The sequence below is a fragment of the Penicillium verrucosum genome, assembly GCF_028828655.1.
Source record: "Penicillium verrucosum strain IBT 35672 chromosome Unknown utg000001l_segment0_segment0, whole genome shotgun sequence".
Taxonomy (NCBI): domain Eukaryota; kingdom Fungi; phylum Ascomycota; class Eurotiomycetes; order Eurotiales; family Aspergillaceae; genus Penicillium; species Penicillium verrucosum.
The window spans coordinates 3403243-3419668 of NW_026643210.1; the positions used below are offsets into that span (position 1 = coordinate 3403243).

The window sequence follows — 16426 nt, forward strand, 5'->3', positions numbered from 1 at the left end:
TGATATTAGTACTAACATGTGTACTCGGAGCCTTAATAAATACCTAAGGTGAGTACATAATTGTAAGCGTCTTCCCCTTCATCTTATCTTACTCTTCAGCTTCAGCCTCTTTTTTCTTTTTTCCCCCCCCAAACTTCCACTCACTCAATTTCTACCCTTTCTCCTCTCTCTTTAAACCCCCTATCATTTCGAGGTTACCTAGGGATTCTCGTGTCTACGTCAAAAAAACCCCTCCAATCATTAGCCTCAGCCGCAGCGCGACCTTTCCACCCACCCCCTCCCCCAACAACTCGTCACGTCACTGTTGGGTGCATCTTCAGGCCACCCATTCATCTTCAAATTCTCCCTGTAATCCCTTTGGGCCACTATCTGCCCAGGGCTGGTCTTTCCTTACTATCCGTGTCCGCCAATTCTCGTAATCAGTTGAAATCTGACTCGGAACTCCGCGTCATCTCGCTGATCCACAATACCCTCCGCTCTCCCATTACCCTTGTGTATCACGAAAGGGTTTTGCAACCTTCACAATGTCGCAACAACAGGATGAGAATGTGATGCGAAGGTATGTGCAGCCCATTTTTGGATGTGATGCCTTACTTCCCCCATGCGGTATGGCAAGGAGACTATGCAAGATTGGAAATGGCAGCCTAGCACTTCCGATACCATTGCCGGTGGGATTGAAGGCAAAATGGTGTTCGCATATACTAACTTGACTCTCTTGATAGGAAGCTTGTGATCATTGGTGATGGTGCATGTGGAAAAACCAGTTTACTCAGCGTCTTTACCCTCGGGTACTTCCCAACTGTGAGTTTAATCCTTAAGCAGCCCCTACAAGAGGGCCCTAGAAGCAGAGTCAAGTGGCTAACATGTCATTTTATCACAGCATTATGTTAGTACTCTCGACCTCGATATACCCCGTCCCAACCACATCTCTGACATCTCCCCCGTTAGGTACCAACAGTATTTGAAAACTATGTGACGGATTGTCGTGTCGATGGCCGTTCAGTCCAATTGGCTCTGTGGGATACAGCAGGACAAGAAGACTATGAGCGCTTGCGACCATTGGCTTACTCGAAGGCCCATGTCCTCCTGATTGGATTCGCGATGGATACTCCAGATTCGTTGGAGAACGTGAAACACAAGGTTCGTTTCAGATAATTTCCAGAATCGGCAGTGAATCGGCAATGATACTGATCTGCAGTATAGTGGATCGACGAAGCAAACGAGAGATGCCCCGGTGTGCCGATCCTTTTGGTTGGATTGAAGAAAGACCTTCGTGAAGACCCATTGGCAATGGAAGAAATGCGCAAGAAGTCACTCAAGTTCGTAACGGCAAAAGAGGGCAGTGATATCGCAACGTCGATTGGAGCCCGCAAATATCTTGAATGCTCGTCCCTGACGGGAGAGGGTGTTGACGATGTATTCGAGGCAGCTACCCGTGCTGCATTGCTCACGTTTGACAAGCGCAAAACATCTTGCTGCGTGGTTATCTGATGATGCAATTTGGGATGTGCAAAATGCCGACTCTTTCTCTGCCAGCGTGCGGTTTTTCTGTTGACTTGGGAAGTTGATTGATACTTGGTGTCAACTATGAAGATATCAATCAACGCTCCGTTGTATCATGCATCACTGGTGTTTGGGAGGTTCTTGTGCTAACCCGGTCGATTGATCTGGGTACGATGTCTGCTTTCCGGCTATTTTCAGCCGTGCCTTTTCCCTTGCGGGTATTTTCTTACGTCTTTCCTTTTTGATCAATTGCGTCTTTGTGGCTGATACTTATGCACGTGCAACTCCGGATTCCCCTCCTTCTTATCATTCAATTTCCCGAAGTACATTGCGATCTCATTCATTGTTGTTCTCTTCTTTTCATGTAGTAATCCTGGTGCCTTTGCTTTCAGCGCTCATTTCTCATACATTGTGCTCTCCACCCCCTCAGGGTACCATATAATCAACTATCTCCTTTCGGTGCCTCATACGCTGTAAACATATATCCTATACTCCACATCCATACAAAGTCAGACCATATCGCACAGGCAAAAGCATATGTGCAACTGAAATAAAGTGTTATGGAGCTTGAAATGCAAACTAGTATATCGATATAAAAAAAAGAGAAATGCATATGTTACATAGCGCCAAAATGATACATATATCCTGGGCCTTCCAGTCCAATGAATCTTCAAACCAACATCAAATCCAACCAGACAACCTCTCCATCAAGTTCTCTATTTCTGACCAGGCTTCTTCCAATCATGGTTCCATCCATCAGAAGGAGGGGACTCAGTCTGCATACGAGCATACTCGATAGGGAACATATCAGTGAAGATACCCTTCTTGTTCATCGAGACACGGAACAGCTTTCCTCCATCGCCCGCACCAGTGCGCAGCTCCTCACACGCATCCTGCATGCTCTGGTACTGGCGCATCATCTCAAGTTCGTGCTTGCGGCGCTGCTGGGCCTGGAACAATTGCCAGGCACGGTGGATGGTCCAGTGGCGGAGGTAACGGTTGCGGGAGAAGCGGAGGGGACGGGGGGTGAGAGGGTGGTGGAGGAAGTAGCGGATCAGAGCTAAGTGGTTGGAAAGCGATTGTTAGTTTTTGGTTCGTTTTCTTTCTTTGGCCTTGGACATAAGACGTGTTTGGTTCGGTTGGCGGCAGGGCTCGGGGCTCGGGACGGGAGTAAGAGGGTTAGAGCTCGGCGTAGGGATATGCCACATACTAATGCGCTTGTCAACTACAGGGCCAGTGCTCTTTCTTGCGGCCATTGCGCTGGTCGTCGAGAATGGCGCTGATTGTAGGGCTGCTGTCACTGGACCGGGCTGTTGTGTTTGGCGGTTCAGGGTCTCGTGGCACACCCGGGAAATTGAGGGGCGGACCGGCGCCATTGACATGGGAATCTTGAAGACATTCGCGAGAGACGCGAGTGCTGGTGATAAGGACTTCATTGTGATGGTGGTCTGTTGGATGGTAGAAGTTGGAAGGGCTCGATGTAATTGAGGTCCACGGGGAATAATTCCTTGACGGCAGAATCTTGTCCGCCTGTTTAGCCGCGCGCTTGGTGATATTAACATTACCGCTGCATGCATCTTAGTTGCGACGCATTTATGTCTCATGTCGTTTGGAAAAGACAATTAATTTTATTACGAAATGGTAGGTTTTCAATATATTCAAGACAGAAATTTCTACGTCCCATGACTTGTCAATTAAGCCAGTGTTGAGGTAGGTACATATAGAAATTGATACACGACTTTTTGAGCAGAGATCATTGTTTTTTGTCGAATAGAGAGATGTAGAGGTATTCAGCAGTATCAAGAGTCATCAAAGGCATCATATGTGAAATTTCCCACCAAAGCCGTCAAAGAGAATGCCATAAACGCCATAGAATGCAGTCGACGCGCCGAAGATAAGGAGAGGAAAGTAGGTAGTGACTCAAATCGATTGAGAGGAGAAATGGTCTTTTCAAAGCTATCCAGTGGACCGCTTTGCGGCATGGTGTTTCTTAGCTCGATCGTAGTTCAAGACCTTGCGGCGACGGTGTGTTTGGGCCAGCTTCCACCGGCAATACAGGACCAGCGCATCCTTCAATAGAACAAACATGCACCCGCCAACAACACTACGACCCCAGCGGGTCTGAAGTAGCCCCAAGCGGCCACGGTCCATGACCGAGGATGTCCATGACTTAGGCAGAAGGTACTTCAACAGGCCACCCATCGTCGCTGAGACTGCTGGGAAGACGAGTGCTCCGAGTACGACATCAGCGAGATTGCTGGTGTCGGCAATGATCTCGTTCTGTCGTCGCCCAAGTCCTAGTGGGTTATTGTTTTGCCCAGCATCTTGTACTCCGTTAGGGCCGCCATCGGCATCTTCGCCCTGCCCGGCGGGAAGGGCATCAAGCTCCGGCTCGTCTCCATCGCCCATTCCCATTTGCAGCTCAAGGTCGATCTCCATCAAGATCTGTCCGTTCCCATTATCACCGAACCGGTTGAGACCCTCTGCCTGATCTTGCTGTTGCGCATCATCCAAGACTTCTTCCGCAGTGCGGGGTTGTACCTCGGCAATCCATTTCCGTTCCAGGCCACCGAATAACCGTTCGTAAAGCGCTCCGTAAAAGCTTTTGACGTATGGCAGCGCGGCAAACGTCATAGCCGGTGTTGGTGGCCACAAGTCGAAGTCGGGTTCCTGGCCCGGGTTATGTGCAGCGAAGAAAAGAACCGGAATGGCGGGAAGAAGGCCTTCGGCATACCGAGTGCGTGAGAATATTAAGACGAGCGGGATAAGCGGCAACCCGATATTCATCCCGGGATTCCATGGGCCTTCTATAGTCTCCTCCATGATCTGTTTGGCTTCCTCGGTTCCGAAAACGAGGTACATTGAATACACTCCATGCGCGCAGCACCCGGCCCATACAGTGCCAGCCACTGTGAACATCATGCCGGGGAGAACTAGTCGGCCTGCTACGCGCTCAAGTAGTCGTAGTATATCAACCACATAGCTCCGCGGGCGGGTGACCACGATTTCTGTCTTGCACTGAGGGCACATCATTGTTACGCCGCCACCGTTGCGTTTGCGCGACCGGGGATTTTCCATGTCGGCAAGCCAGTCAAGCAGACATGCCTCGTGGGCTGTTAAGGCACAAGGGCAAGGCGACCGCCATTCCAGATTCAGTGGCGAGTCCTCCGTTTCATCTGTATAGCAAATCCAGCACTTGCGCGGCTCGTCTTCATCCGAGATATGGGAGGGTTTCGATGATGGACTGAGTGATTTGCTGGAAATATCCGATCCGTGGCTCGGGGTTGATACGTTCTTATTCAAGAAAACGGTTTCAGTGTCCCCCATCGGCTCATCCTGAGGTGGGACGCTTTCTTGGGGGATGATGTTTTCATCAGAATTCGCGGATGTGGTGTCATCTAGCGATCTGGTTCTGCCTGTGGCAGAATATCCCGGGACGGACGCCATCGTAGTGGAGACAAGGTATGCAAGTCAGGGCCGATGAGAGGTGTAGAGAGATAGTGCGATGATTATCTAAATCGAGCTCGATAAGAGACAGAGAATGGGGTTCAGCATCTTCTGAATAGAGAGACGAACCGTATGAATGCCAACAAAGCAAACAAATGTCTTGAATTTTCCCCCAGAGCACAAGAAGAGAGGAGCTCCATTCCGCTAAGTGGAGGTTGGGGTCTCTCTTCAAGTTCGGCTGTGAGCCGCGGCTGTCAAAGGCGGTCACGTGATGGTAATCACGTCACATTGGCCATCGAGCTGAATCTGAGCTCAACCCGGAGATGGTAAATAATCGTCGGGCATCTACAACGTTTGGATGTGAATTGCTTCCGGATATGTTTTACATTCTATTTACCTGAGGTAGGATATACCACTGTGGAGTGTTTGCCCTTCAGGCATGCCTGAGAGATCAGGCTTTCATTTGATCTCGGCCCAGACAACTGGGTAGTAAGTATAGGAACAGTTCAATCATTGCCCTTGGTCCTCTTAGCTCTCCTCCTTCCAATGTTATAATAACCCTCCGCTTGCTTTGTGTCTTTGCGGTTGTCTAGTGTCTAGTGTTTTGAGGCCGTGTAGTTAGTGGGTCTGGTTTACAGAAGGGGAGTTCTGTCATGTCATTCACTATATAGTTATATCGGAGCCTGGACAATCTGAGCGTAATGCTCAGATATAATGGTCTTTTGGTAACTCGCCAGTCCAGGGGCAGGTTGTAACAAGTTCTACTTTGCTGGGCGCCGGATTGGACTCCGAAGGCATGTTGTAGTCTTGATACACATATTTATTTGTTGTATTGTCCCCTTTATGGCAAGCCATATATGTATTAGGTCGGTGATGTTGATGATATATCAATTTGTTTAACTACGGAATAATATAGTTGTCTACGTGGAAGGATATAAAAGATATCGGAATTTGAATCAAATAATAAATCAGTCATTAAAAACACAGAAAGGAATACCGATAGCGTGATCTGGCGATCTAGTGAGCAGGAGTGGGACATAGACGACATCATAGGAAAGCGAGGGGTAACCAATCCACACACCCAACTACTGTTCAGGGTGAGTGCTACCATCAGACTCCTTCTTGCCGTCAGCTGGCGCAGTCATATCTTCCAGGGCATCATCCAGTTTAACTGGAGTCGAGACAGATTCAGCCATCGCCGTGGCGACAGCTGCAGGTTCAGACGCAGGGTCAGACGCAGGTTCAAACGCAGGTTCAGAGGACTTTGCCACGTCCACGTCGTTTTTCTCCTCATTATCTGCTGATTTGGTTGCAACTAGGGACGACTTAGCCGGTTCCTTGAGCTCTGCTGGAGTCTGAACAGGCTGCATATCAGCTGTTGTGGCTCCGGGCGATGTCACATCCTCCGCAACGGGAGATTCAGGTGTTGGGTCTACAGATTCGCCGGCGGTGTTTTTGGCCAGTGGAGGGGCCATTGGGTGTTCGGCAGGCACGGATGGTTCTTTCACTGCAGCGGAAGGCTTCTCCCCTTCGTTTCCTGTCCCAACAACCAGGTTCCCATCCTGGCCGACTTGCCAAATATTCAAAGCCTCTGTGATCTTAACCTCTGGAATAGTGGGGAGCCTGGAAGTGGGTTTCTCGACGGCTGGCTTGCGTCGTGTTGGGCCGCGGGCTCTTCCCTTGCGAGCATCGCTCAGAGGCTGTTTCTCAACTGGCGCCTCGGGCTCCTTTTCCTGAGGCTTGGGCTGTTGTGGGCCAAGCTGCAGACGTGAGTTCAGATCTGTGAGGAAACCCGCCTTCATGGCTGCGATCTTGCTTCCACCCGGACGAACAGGGATTGCGGGCTTGGCCTTGACTGCAGGAGCCTCTCTCGGGGCTTCAGTAGTGCCTGCTGTGGCCTGGGAACCAGACTTAGCGGGACGGGTAGGGACCTGGGGCTTGGGTCTCTCTGGGATTGTTGGTGGCTGGCGCTTCTCGGTCGGTGAGATAGACTGAGTCTGTCTTTGCGGGCGCGGGGGAATTCCAGGCCTGGAAGGCACTTCCGGACTTTTCAGTTCCTCTTTTGCGGGTTCAATTCTGGTCACTAGCTGGTGACTATCGGGGGCATCTTCCCAAATATCTCTACTGGGGAAACGCTGTTTCAAAGTGTCTGGTCGCGGAGGGACCTTCTCCTTGGCGTTCTCACCTTCCAGGATGTGGGCAGCCACTTGATGAGAGTCAACTTTGGTGTTCTGCATCCTGCGTGTGGCTTCTTGCTCTGGTGTCTCGAAGATTTCGGAAGGGTCTCGCTTAGGCAGATCTGGAGTGGTAACGGTGGCATGAAGCTGCAAGCTGTTCGGAGTATCCTCCCAGATATCCTGGCTAGGGAATCTATGCTTCAGTGCGTCGGGCCTTTTCTTAAAACGATCCGCAGCTGACACGGCTTTTTCTTTCTTAGCATCCTCTTCAGGGAACAACGGCTCATACTCCTCCACGTCTTCAAGGGGTGTATGCGTATCCTCACGCGAGTCATAGCGAGCCAGCGCCGGGAATTGGCCTTGAGCGCTTGCTGATCGACTGTTGGAACGACTATGCGTGACACTAGGGGTTCGACTACGGCCATCATCCTCGTAGCTTGCCCGACGATCAAATGTCGGCGAGATGGCGGGATGTAAGTACGCCGACTCGGGGCCCACTTCATCGGCAGCTAAAATTGGCTCTTCTTCCTCCATGGCATTCTCATATGTCGGCTCATCATCCTCCAGGGCGGGGGTTGGGGCAAATCCGTCCGGGTGGTGCAAAGGATGCATCGGATCATCCACATGGATTACACCACCCTCATGATGTCCATGCGAACTGGCTCGGCGTTGACGCAACGGGCTGGCGGTGCTTTGCTTCTGCGTGGCTTCTGAGGGGAAACTCATTTGTCGAAGTGGCGACTCAACACTCGGCTGGCTTTCGAATCGAGCGTCAAGAGGGGGAGAAGCAATTTGATGTATGTACTCGTCGGACGCAATATACCCTACTTCTTCTTCAGGGGTGCCCACAACGGCTGGGGAAGCACCTGGCTACAATTAGCTTTCAGCCGACAACACAGTGGCTTCAAAATACTCACCAGGACCGGCACCGGTCTGGGCTGAGCTTCGAACAATCTTGTTCAGATCGTCGCTACTCATTGCCCAATCAGGGCGCGGAGTACCAACACCAGGGCCATATTGTCCTTCTTCCTTCACGAATTCATCGGGATGCTTTTCATACCAAGCCTTCTCAAACTTATCGGGATGCTGAACACCATGTCCGTGCAAACCGTAACTACCAGGGGGCAGGGAAGAGTCCCGAGCACTACGAGTGCGGTTGTGGTTACGACCCGACCTCTGCGAGCCTTGTTCGAGGTACGGGCTGGGGGATGGTGCCTGAACGTCACCAGCATGAGGATACATGGGCACGCGGAACCCCTGCTCCTCTCCGATATGAGCAGAGTGTCGGCGGTCATTGGATGCAGTTGAGGATTCGGCACGTGAGCCACTCGTTCGGGAATGTAATGAACGACTTGAGCGTTCTGGTTCCTCGCGAGCAGGTGAAACGCCACGGCCTAATCCTGCCGCAGCAGCCTGTCGGGAATCAGTGCGGGTGACAGCCTGGACCTTTGCTTCAGCACTTGATGTCGGCAACGAAGGTCTCGGTGCATGGATCTTAAGATCACTGCTAACATTGCGAGTCTCCGCAGGTGCCGGGTGGTGGTTATCCGACACGTTTCCTGGGTCAAGATCCGCATATTCAATACCCTCCTCACCGAGAGACGGTATCGTGACGCTTGGGGGACGTGGAGGCAGATCATTCGAAACGGTACGGCCCATACTAGGACCGGTCCATTCATTGAACGGCGAAGGTGCATAGCTATCACGCAAGGGCGAAACGGAACGATCGTTGCGGCGGTTGCCCGGGCGCGGGGGTATTTTGGGCATTTCTAACGACGAAGATGACGACGACGGTGGTTTGGGAGATCGAGCCGGTCGAGGAGGGATGGCCGGAGCAGCTTGGGTTGACATGATGAAGTTCTGGGAGCTGTTAACAGGTCAGCAGCAGCCCAACCGGATACCCCACGAATATGCTTGGCCCTGTGCGGGCTAAGCACCAATGGGTACACGGCCTCAAATCGATTTGCAGGGATTGGCGCAACTACTATGGATATGCATCAAATTGATGCAAGACTTTGAGGAGCAGACGGGCCAGCCCATGCAACTGATAAGGGCATACAGAATGATTTGCTTACCCAGATATGGTGAGGAACCAGTTTCAATCCAATTGGAACGACAGTCAAAGCGTGCAATCAAAACAGTCAAGAACTGCAAAGCAGATAATTGAAGCAATTCCGAAACTGAGTTTTGGGGAAGAGAGATGATGTATGCTCTTTCTGCCACGCCTGACGTGCTCTGACCGCAACAGATAGGCGTAACGTACTATTACTGTATCATTACAGGTCAGATAGGAGAGCCAACTACGACGAGCCATTGCATTCAACGCCCCGCCTATGAGATCAGCATACAACAAGGGCCTTGGTTTATCGATCTGAATGTTGAGGCATTTTTCTTCTTTATTCCTGAAAATGGCTCACTTTAGTGACCAAGATTGGTCTTGAAATAATGCCTCGTTTTCTATATCATTACAGTACGTTGTGCAGTTGGCCAGATCATCTCATCCGAGTATCAAAGGTATATTGTAGTATATTGTACAAGATATCTAAAAATATCGAGTTTCTCCCGAAGTCAGTATATTATACAGAGAAGTCTAGAACTTCCAAGTTATACAATCGGAGTGTTCTTTGACCTCTAACTAACTCGGGCATTTACCCTTCACCGCCTCGATCCGACCAACCAATCCAACTGCAAAGGTCAAAGTTCTCCGCATTGCATCATCGCCAACTATCTAACTATACAACCCTACTAACTATGTAGCTCCTAACATAATATCACAGGACATTCTTGATATATATATATATGTGTGTGTGTGTGTGTGTGTGTGTATATTACCCTGAGAAAGCTTAGTCTCTGGGTATATCTTTCTTTGAAACTTGTCTTCCCTTCAACTTACGAGCATACACTTATCGGTTCAACGTCGAGATCCACTCTCAACCGAAACAGCGAGAATACCCGCCACATATTGATCACCAGAGCTAAAAAGAATATTGCGGGGTAATGACCTGTGACCAATATTGCAGTGCTCATACAATCATTTGCGCCACGTTCCTAGGCTCAGCTGTCTGTATCTATAGTGCAAGCCAGAATGACGGCTTGTTCCGTGCAGGGCAAGCTAGACGAATTACATACGTCTGCCTAGCCCGGATGGACAAGTTCCGAGGTTGTCAGCATCCAAATTATCAATTGCACAATGCATAGAGTGCATATACTTACGATGTACAACCTACGTGGTCTCGAATCGGCCTATGGCTGACATTCAAGGCCAATTTTAGTAAACACATCATAATCTACATCTCTTCCCACCTGGTCTTATTGGTGGAACTCTTTCAGGACCAAGCGGTATATAGATATGTATTAGTCTGGGGCTAGTTATCGCTCAGATAGTGAGATACTACTACCTAGTGAGCCTGGGTATTTCTTACCTTGGGTACCCAATTATCGGACTCAATATCTGCAGAAATGGGAGATCGTCCACATGTTCCTAACTCTAGGAGGATCTGAAGAGCTTCTGCTTCTCCAGATATATAACGCATAGCTGAGTTTATACGGAGTGTAGTTTGGTATTCTGGATAAATTAAGCTTGGTCAATGAATACACCTGTTAAGATAGTAATCAAAACACCTATTCTGGCGGACACAGTCCACAAAAAGAAAGGAACAGATGGATATATCTGCTGTAGAAACGCTCATCGACTGTGAAAACAGACATGTCCAGCAGGATCATCCTGAACCAAACCGAGACATACAAGTACAGGACAATAAAAACACAAAACTATTTCATAGCGCATCCCAATGCATGCTGCCCAAATGGCATTTTTCTCTTTGCGCCATCTGTATTGAGCATCTCATCGTGTCGCACAGCCCTCCAATCACCAGTATCAATCCCAAAATGGGTCCAGCTGGGATAGAAAAAAGAAAGGCATTCGGCGTGAACATTATGCCATCAGACAATCATCTGCGCAACTCCCTGGCCACCTAGGGTCTTGCTACCAACAAATTCTTGCTTCTTCAGGGCTGCGAGTGAATAGAACACAGCCGCAATGAGAAGGACGACGGCACCAGCAATCAAGCTGCTAGAACGTTCGGCAAGACTGATAAGCTGGATACCACCAAGGACGGCGTAAATGAGGGCGCGCATCCAGTTGGTTGTAAAGCGGCGGATAAAGGCATCAAATTTCGGGGATGTGGGACAAATTCGGAGGAGGAAGGGTACTTCAATGAAGAGGACTAAGAATGCAGAGATACTGAAACAGGTTAGGCTTCGCAATGAGTTGGTAAGAAATGAATGCGACTCACATGCTGAGGACACTGATGATAATCAGAACCAAATTGAATGAAAAGATGTTCGCAATTCCTAGCGCAAGGCAAAGGATAATGCATAGCACACCCGTCCTGTTTGTTTCGTTAGACCGATCACTTTATATGCGGGACTGATTTTCGGGAGAGTGGTTGAAAGGCCACCATACGAGGTAGCACACGCCATTCAACCATCCAAGCAAAGTGCTTAGTGCTCTCCTGCGACAGTATTCAAGCTCACGAAGAGCACAGGAAGTTGGAAGGTAACGCGATAGACTAACCATTGTCCATAGATGCCTAGAAAGGGCCAGCAAGGTTAGCAGATTGAGATTTGGTGCGGCAGAATCCAGGTACTCACTGAAGTTTCGCGATCGGAGCTCCTCGGCCAGCGACATAGTGGGCTAGCAAAAATAATCTGGGGGGAAACAAGAGCTGAAGATCAAAGATGGGGGATTCGCGGGTGATCAGAGGTGTCAGAGCGGCAAAGTGTACACGCGGCTGAGTATCCAGGGCGGTCAAAGGATCGAAACAAACAAAATGGGCAACAACAATGTGAGTAACCTTTGAAGCTTTGCGAATGGAAGGTCTGAGGATATGACGAATTACTTGCGCCGGGTTCCAAAGGTTCCAAAGTTGCTTTTGATAAGATCATTAGGTTGCTTTTCAAGCCAAGTCAAAGTTCACCTAATAATCACTAGGCAGACGCCAATGGTCAAGGCCCCAATATATGTAGTCAAGCTGATATTTCCACTGATTCCGACACTGAACAGATTCAGTCTATTTTTGGAATGAAAGAACCTGCTAAATCAATCAACTAAGCTATGATCCCTAAATAAGTAATCAACTCAACTCGCTCATCTTGATTTGGGTGTTTGGCGGTGACGTTTTGCAAGTCAGCTTCTTTCATTTGTGTATATTGAAAGGGAAGGGGGAGCACCACTGTTCTCTACGAAATCCGAACATATGAGAGTAGAAGTCCTGCTTAGCAGCTTCGCAGGCATACCTAGGTACACCTCATAGCGAGGACTAGACCTTTCGATAGCCCACAAATGGGCCCAAGCCCCCCGGCCCACAGCCCAACCCGCAGTGGGCTATGGACCCCAGTCTTCAAAACCCTCAAAAGTCCATTTCTGTACATAAATATAGTCTTAGCATGTATAAATTAGCTGATTAATGGCTATATTTTATGTATGTACCAACCTATATATTCAGTATTATCATATAATCATAGTAAGAAGTAGGGATTCAGTAGATATTATACTGATTTTAGTATTATGATGCCAGATTTCATACAAATTTTCATACAAAATTATCCTAAAAAGATCCAACTTATAGGCACCGGACACAGGGATGCGTCAGAAATGGTCGGTGGAGCCGGTGTCAGCCAAAATCATGCACGGTCATGCTCATGATGGGTCAATGATTCTAATTGATATAGGACCCTAGACGGAAGATACCGAGCAGGGTAGGGTCAACATTTGGACTGACTTGGTGTTTTTTATCATAGATGTGGCTATAGTAGTAGAGATGAGGAAAGGATAAATAGAAGATTTTACTCTATCTGTTTTTATTTTATTTTTATGTGTTTATATGAGGGGAGCACCCAGAGAAGCACGCAGCGGAGTCCCAACATATTCCCGAGGTCCCCGTGCCCAGGTGAATGACAGCATGTATAATCTCTATCATCCAATTATCAGCTCTCGCATTATCTCAAAGCATGTACCTGAATAACGGAGAGCGATCACCCAGTGAATCGGGATTCTCGGGATACTCTGAAGGATCCATAGCATCCCGCTTCTGGTTAATACGCTGGTATGCCATGCGCAGAATGACAGTCGCTATCATGCCCACGACAACGAAAGCAAGCTCAAGGGAGTGACCAAGAATATAATTTGGTGCATCTTGAGCACGGTAGAAGTTTGATGACATAGCTGTTGAGAAAGGGGCATTAGATTGAATCTCAAACCCCCAATTGATGTGATATCCTTACCTCCTGCCAGGTTTCCTAGTCCAATATAAATAGCCATGCCGGCGGCTCGCTTGTAGTCGCCTGCCATATTGACACTAAGCCATGTGACATTTCCAGGAAATGCTGGATAGATTCCTTTGGCATTTGGTGTTAGTTGGAGATTTGTATGCGGAAGTTTGTAACTAGAATGCACTTACCGACGACCGCGACAAAAATACCAAAGTACATAACACCTGGGACTCCCCGGCCAGTAGATGCGAGACAGATGATGAAGCCGATTCCGATCATGCCCATAAAGAAGAGAATGAATGGGGAACGCTGCTTGCGTCTGTCTGATACCCATGCTGCAATAACAGCGATAATTGCTGCGGTGATATAAATTGGTACCTAATATGACGATGTTAATCTCCGCTTCAGCAAGGAAGTAGCACATAGAGCTTACAGTAAGGAGCTGTGCAGTCGAAGACTTATATCCTAGATCCTTGATGATCGAAGGAAGGAAAAGAGAAATGCCATACAGCGGACAGGTGATACCCCAGTACACTTTGCACGGATCAGTCAATGATGCATTGAATGCCCCAAAGCAAACAGAACTTACTGAATAGACCCAACCAAATCTGCCAGTCTGCGAAGGCATCAATGACATAGCGCATTTCGAATTTATCATTCGTTTGATCAATTTCGCGCGCGTCTGCTGAGTTTTGAATCCGCAAACTGTAGATCACAAACCGACGCTCTTCTTCAGTCAAAAAGGTAGCAGTTTCCGGGGAGTCGTGGATGGCAAATGGGGCTATAAGTGCCACAAGAACCGTAAGAAGACCCTCGAGAATAAAAATCCATCTCCAGCCAGCATATCCGCCCACGCCGTCCATTTTCTATTAATTTGGAGATACATTAGTAAAGTCCCCACTGATGTCAGCGAGTAGACCACCTACAGCGATGGCGTATGCAAGAAGTCCCGAGAATGCACCCGCAACACTGGCAGCGCTGAAGAAGAGAGCCTGTCTGAATTGTGCTCGATGGCGTGGGTACCAGAGTGTAATGTAGTATGCCACACCTGGATACAAACCGGCTTCTATTTTGTTTCATCCAATGATTAGTATTGACTTGAACCAGAGGCAGGTCGGGAGGAGGGGAAGACATAAACATACCAGCAACGCCCAAAAACAATCGAGTTGCGAGCAATCCACCGTAATCGTTGACAACTCCCATCAGGGTCTGATTGCAACGTCTCTATTAAATTTCGTTCGAGACAACCTTAAAGCATGCGCGCGCTCACCATAACAATTCCCCAGGCGACCATGATCAAAGGAAGCCATCTCGAGGGTCTTAGCTTCTTTAGAAGCAGATTGCTCGGCAATTCAAAGACGCAGTAGGTAAAGAAGAAGACAGTCACTGCCCGCGAATAGATGTCAACTGGCAATTCTTTTGTAAAAACAAGCAACCCAAGGGATTCATCATACAAGTCCAATTATATTGCGGTCCCGTCATATGAAGATCATCAACCAGCCCTTCTATCTTTGCATTGCCGATATTCCCACGGTCCAAGAATGCCAACAGATATAGCATGCTCAGCATGGGAATAAGACGAATGTCCATCTTTCGGAGAACAGCCTTTTCATCAACCCCCTCGAAGGTCGGTGGGCCGAGGCTAGATGCTTCCGCATCTGCGACTAGCCCATCTTTCTTGAGATCGGCGCTGTATGGAGAACCTTGGACAGTTGTATCCTCGAATTGATGTAGGGAGGTCTTCTCCGGTGTATCTTTTGAATCAACCATGACAGGCAAAGAGAGATGAGAGAAGAAGAGATTCAACCAGTGCGGACATCATTCCGCGAGTATTTATACTTATCCCTGGAAAAAGGTTTAGTGTGACCGGGGTAAGTCCGAAAACTGGGGAGATCATCCCTTGGCATGAGGGGTATACTACATTGGGATGAACCCAATCGGCGGTCGAAAAGGAGCGTCCGCGCGAAACCACCCAATACGAGCATTTCATCAAATAATGTGTTCTGATAACACATGTGGTGGCACTTGACGGTTGAACGGTTGATTGGCTTCGGGTAATTTGACTTGCGAAAGCAATCTTGAGTGGCAAGTTGTACCGTTGCTGGAGACTTTCACACTTTAATCGCTCACATAGTGCGTGATAGATCGAGGGATATTGTACGAAGTACATGTCAGTACATCCATGGATGTCAGTATAATGGGGACATAACGTGGGGGCACACTGTTTCCCCCTGGTTACTGGCGGCACAACCCATGGATGCTAAAATACCTGGTAATCATCATACACTAGCACAGTCTGCTTATTCTGAACAGCCTTCTTCAGGGCTCTAGGTTGCGTTGTATCATACAATATGTATTCATAATACGATGTTCCAAGGTTGAGGTCTTAGGCCCTTATCTCGATCCACCACTTCCAAGCTTCAGAGTCAGATCATTCCATCCATGGGTGTATATACATACCAATTACCTAGGTACCTAGGTTGAGATACCAGCAAAAGTCTTAGAATGTTCGGAATATGAGGCAAAAGATAACAACCTCCCAAGGTTGGAAGGAAGTATCTGTCACAGATAGCTCTTTCCTTCCCGTCACTCACTCCCAACCTCCCTGACTTCCTCACCTTTTCCATGACTTCGTTTTATCACCTGTCTTCTTGCCCGTCTTCAAAAGACCTAGATATCCGGACTTGTTGCCATTCAGGCAACACCTTGCCACGACCTAGACACCGAAATCTCTACCGAGTTTAGTACAAGATAACGAATAGCTGACATTGTTAAGAGGCCAATATCAAAACCAGCCTCGGAGCAAAACTGCTTACCCCCGATGGTATCTCTCAGACAGTTGCTACAGTCTTGAGGCTCTCTCCGTCTCATTATAGATAATAATTTGGATTGAGTAGCCATTACCTAACTTCCCATTCCGTGACTTTGATCTTCGATTTGTTCCATGACACTCTCTGAATTGACCGGAAACTACCTAAGTCACAATTGAAAAGCACAGCACCACGCATGAAAACAGCGGTGACAAC

At 48.4% G+C, this 16426-nt stretch overlaps 6 protein-coding genes across 6 annotated transcripts; 1 reads left to right on the top strand and 5 right to left on the bottom strand.

The window, feature by feature from the left end:
• Positions 1–524: 524 nt before the first annotated feature.
• Positions 525–1491, top strand: rho2 (uncharacterized protein; the record flags this gene model as incomplete). The annotated part of the gene is made up of 5 exons (XM_057214000.1): positions 525–559; positions 723–801; positions 881–886; positions 949–1140; positions 1204–1491. 5 exons carry the CDS (start codon positions 525–527, stop codon positions 1489–1491), a joined length of 600 nt encoding a protein of 199 aa, XP_057075883.1.
• Positions 1492–2219: 728 nt separating this feature from the next.
• N7516_001279 (mitochondrial 54S ribosomal protein mL40) lies at positions 2220–2939 on the bottom strand (the record flags this gene model as incomplete). The annotated part of the gene is made up of 2 exons (XM_057214001.1): positions 2220–2563; positions 2714–2939. The coding sequence occupies 2 exons, from the start codon at positions 2937–2939 to the stop codon at positions 2220–2222; spliced, it is 570 nt and encodes a 189-aa protein (XP_057075884.1).
• Positions 2940–3459: 520 nt separating this feature from the next.
• N7516_001280 (RING finger domain protein) lies at positions 3460–4950 on the bottom strand (the record flags this gene model as incomplete). The annotated part of the gene is made up of 1 exon (XM_057214002.1): positions 3460–4950. The coding sequence occupies one exon, from the start codon at positions 4948–4950 to the stop codon at positions 3460–3462; it is 1491 nt and encodes a 496-aa protein (XP_057075885.1).
• Positions 4951–6035: 1085 nt separating this feature from the next.
• On the bottom strand, positions 6036–8978 carry N7516_001281 (Aim21 family protein; the record flags this gene model as incomplete). Its single annotated transcript, XM_057214003.1, has 2 exons — positions 6036–7993; positions 8045–8978. The coding sequence occupies 2 exons, from the start codon at positions 8976–8978 to the stop codon at positions 6036–6038; spliced, it is 2892 nt and encodes a 963-aa protein (XP_057075886.1).
• Positions 8979–11069: 2091 nt separating this feature from the next.
• N7516_001282 (Tvp18 family protein) lies at positions 11070–11817 on the bottom strand (the record flags this gene model as incomplete). The annotated part of the gene is made up of 4 exons (XM_057214004.1): positions 11070–11370; positions 11423–11518; positions 11704–11719; positions 11781–11817. The coding sequence occupies 4 exons, from the start codon at positions 11815–11817 to the stop codon at positions 11070–11072; spliced, it is 450 nt and encodes a 149-aa protein (XP_057075887.1).
• A 1315-nt stretch (positions 11818–13132) lies between these two features.
• N7516_001283 (allantoate permease family MFS transporter) lies at positions 13133–15170 on the bottom strand (the record flags this gene model as incomplete). The annotated part of the gene is made up of 9 exons (XM_057214005.1): positions 13133–13353; positions 13413–13526; positions 13589–13778; positions 13834–13934; positions 13990–14266; positions 14327–14466; positions 14543–14609; positions 14671–14786; positions 14855–15170. The coding sequence occupies 9 exons, from the start codon at positions 15168–15170 to the stop codon at positions 13133–13135; spliced, it is 1542 nt and encodes a 513-aa protein (XP_057075888.1).
• Between the last annotated feature and the right edge of the window lie 1256 nt (positions 15171–16426).